At 49.6% G+C, this 692-nt stretch overlaps 1 protein-coding gene across 1 annotated transcript in view; it reads right to left on the bottom strand.

The window, feature by feature from the left end:
- Positions 1-692, bottom strand: part of LOC106819660 (S-adenosylmethionine synthase-like) — an 11,986-nt gene that overhangs the window by 1,848 nt on the left and 9,446 nt on the right. Inside the window, 1 exon segment of the mRNA XM_014824260.1 lies at positions 206-421. Within this exon segment, the coding sequence (XP_014679746.1) occupies positions 221-421 (201 nt within the window). The 3' untranslated portion in view covers positions 206-220.

Raw genomic sequence — 692 nt, 5'->3', positions numbered from 1 at the left:
GACGGTGCGACTATCAAGGTACATGCTCCCCCCTCCCCTCCACCCTCCCTACCTGCCGGACGGGTTGATGTGGCAGACGGTGCGACTATCAAGGTACATGCTCCCCCCTCCCTCCACCCTCCCCTCCACCCTCCCTACCTGCCGGACGGGTTGATGTGGCAGACGGTGCGACTATCAAGGTACATGCTCCCCCTCCCTCCACCCTCCCCTCCCACCCTCCCTACCTGCCGGACGGGTTGATGTGGCAGACGGTGCGACTATCAAGGTACATGCTCGGCACGACGCTCTTGATGACCTTCTCCATGATGTCCGCGCGCAGCTCCTCGTTCGTGACCTTGGGGTCGTGCTGGCAGGACACGACGAGCGTGTGTGCGCGTATCGGCACGCACGCGCCGCCCTCGAAGCGATACTCCACCGTCACCTGGTGGCAGGAACGAGAAACGCTGTCAGGGACTAATTTAGCTGCTTCATATGGGCAACGATGGCGAGCGTACCAAGCGTTTAAAAATCTTTGGGACAGTTAGTGAGCGCAGCGAGCGGAAAATATTTTTTAGGTTATAGTATAATAACATATCTATATATATATGTATATATATATATATAGTATATGTATATATATATATATATATAGTATATATAGTATATATATATATATAGATATATATATATATATATATATATATATATATATA

Source organism: Priapulus caudatus, unplaced genomic scaffold (assembly GCF_000485595.1).
Source record: "Priapulus caudatus unplaced genomic scaffold, Priapulus_caudatus-5.0.1 Scaffold3940, whole genome shotgun sequence".
NCBI lineage: Eukaryota > Metazoa > Priapulida > Priapulimorpha > Priapulimorphida > Priapulidae > Priapulus > Priapulus caudatus.
Note: the sequence above shows the minus strand (reverse complement) of the source record. Positions and strands in the feature narration are given on the sequence as shown.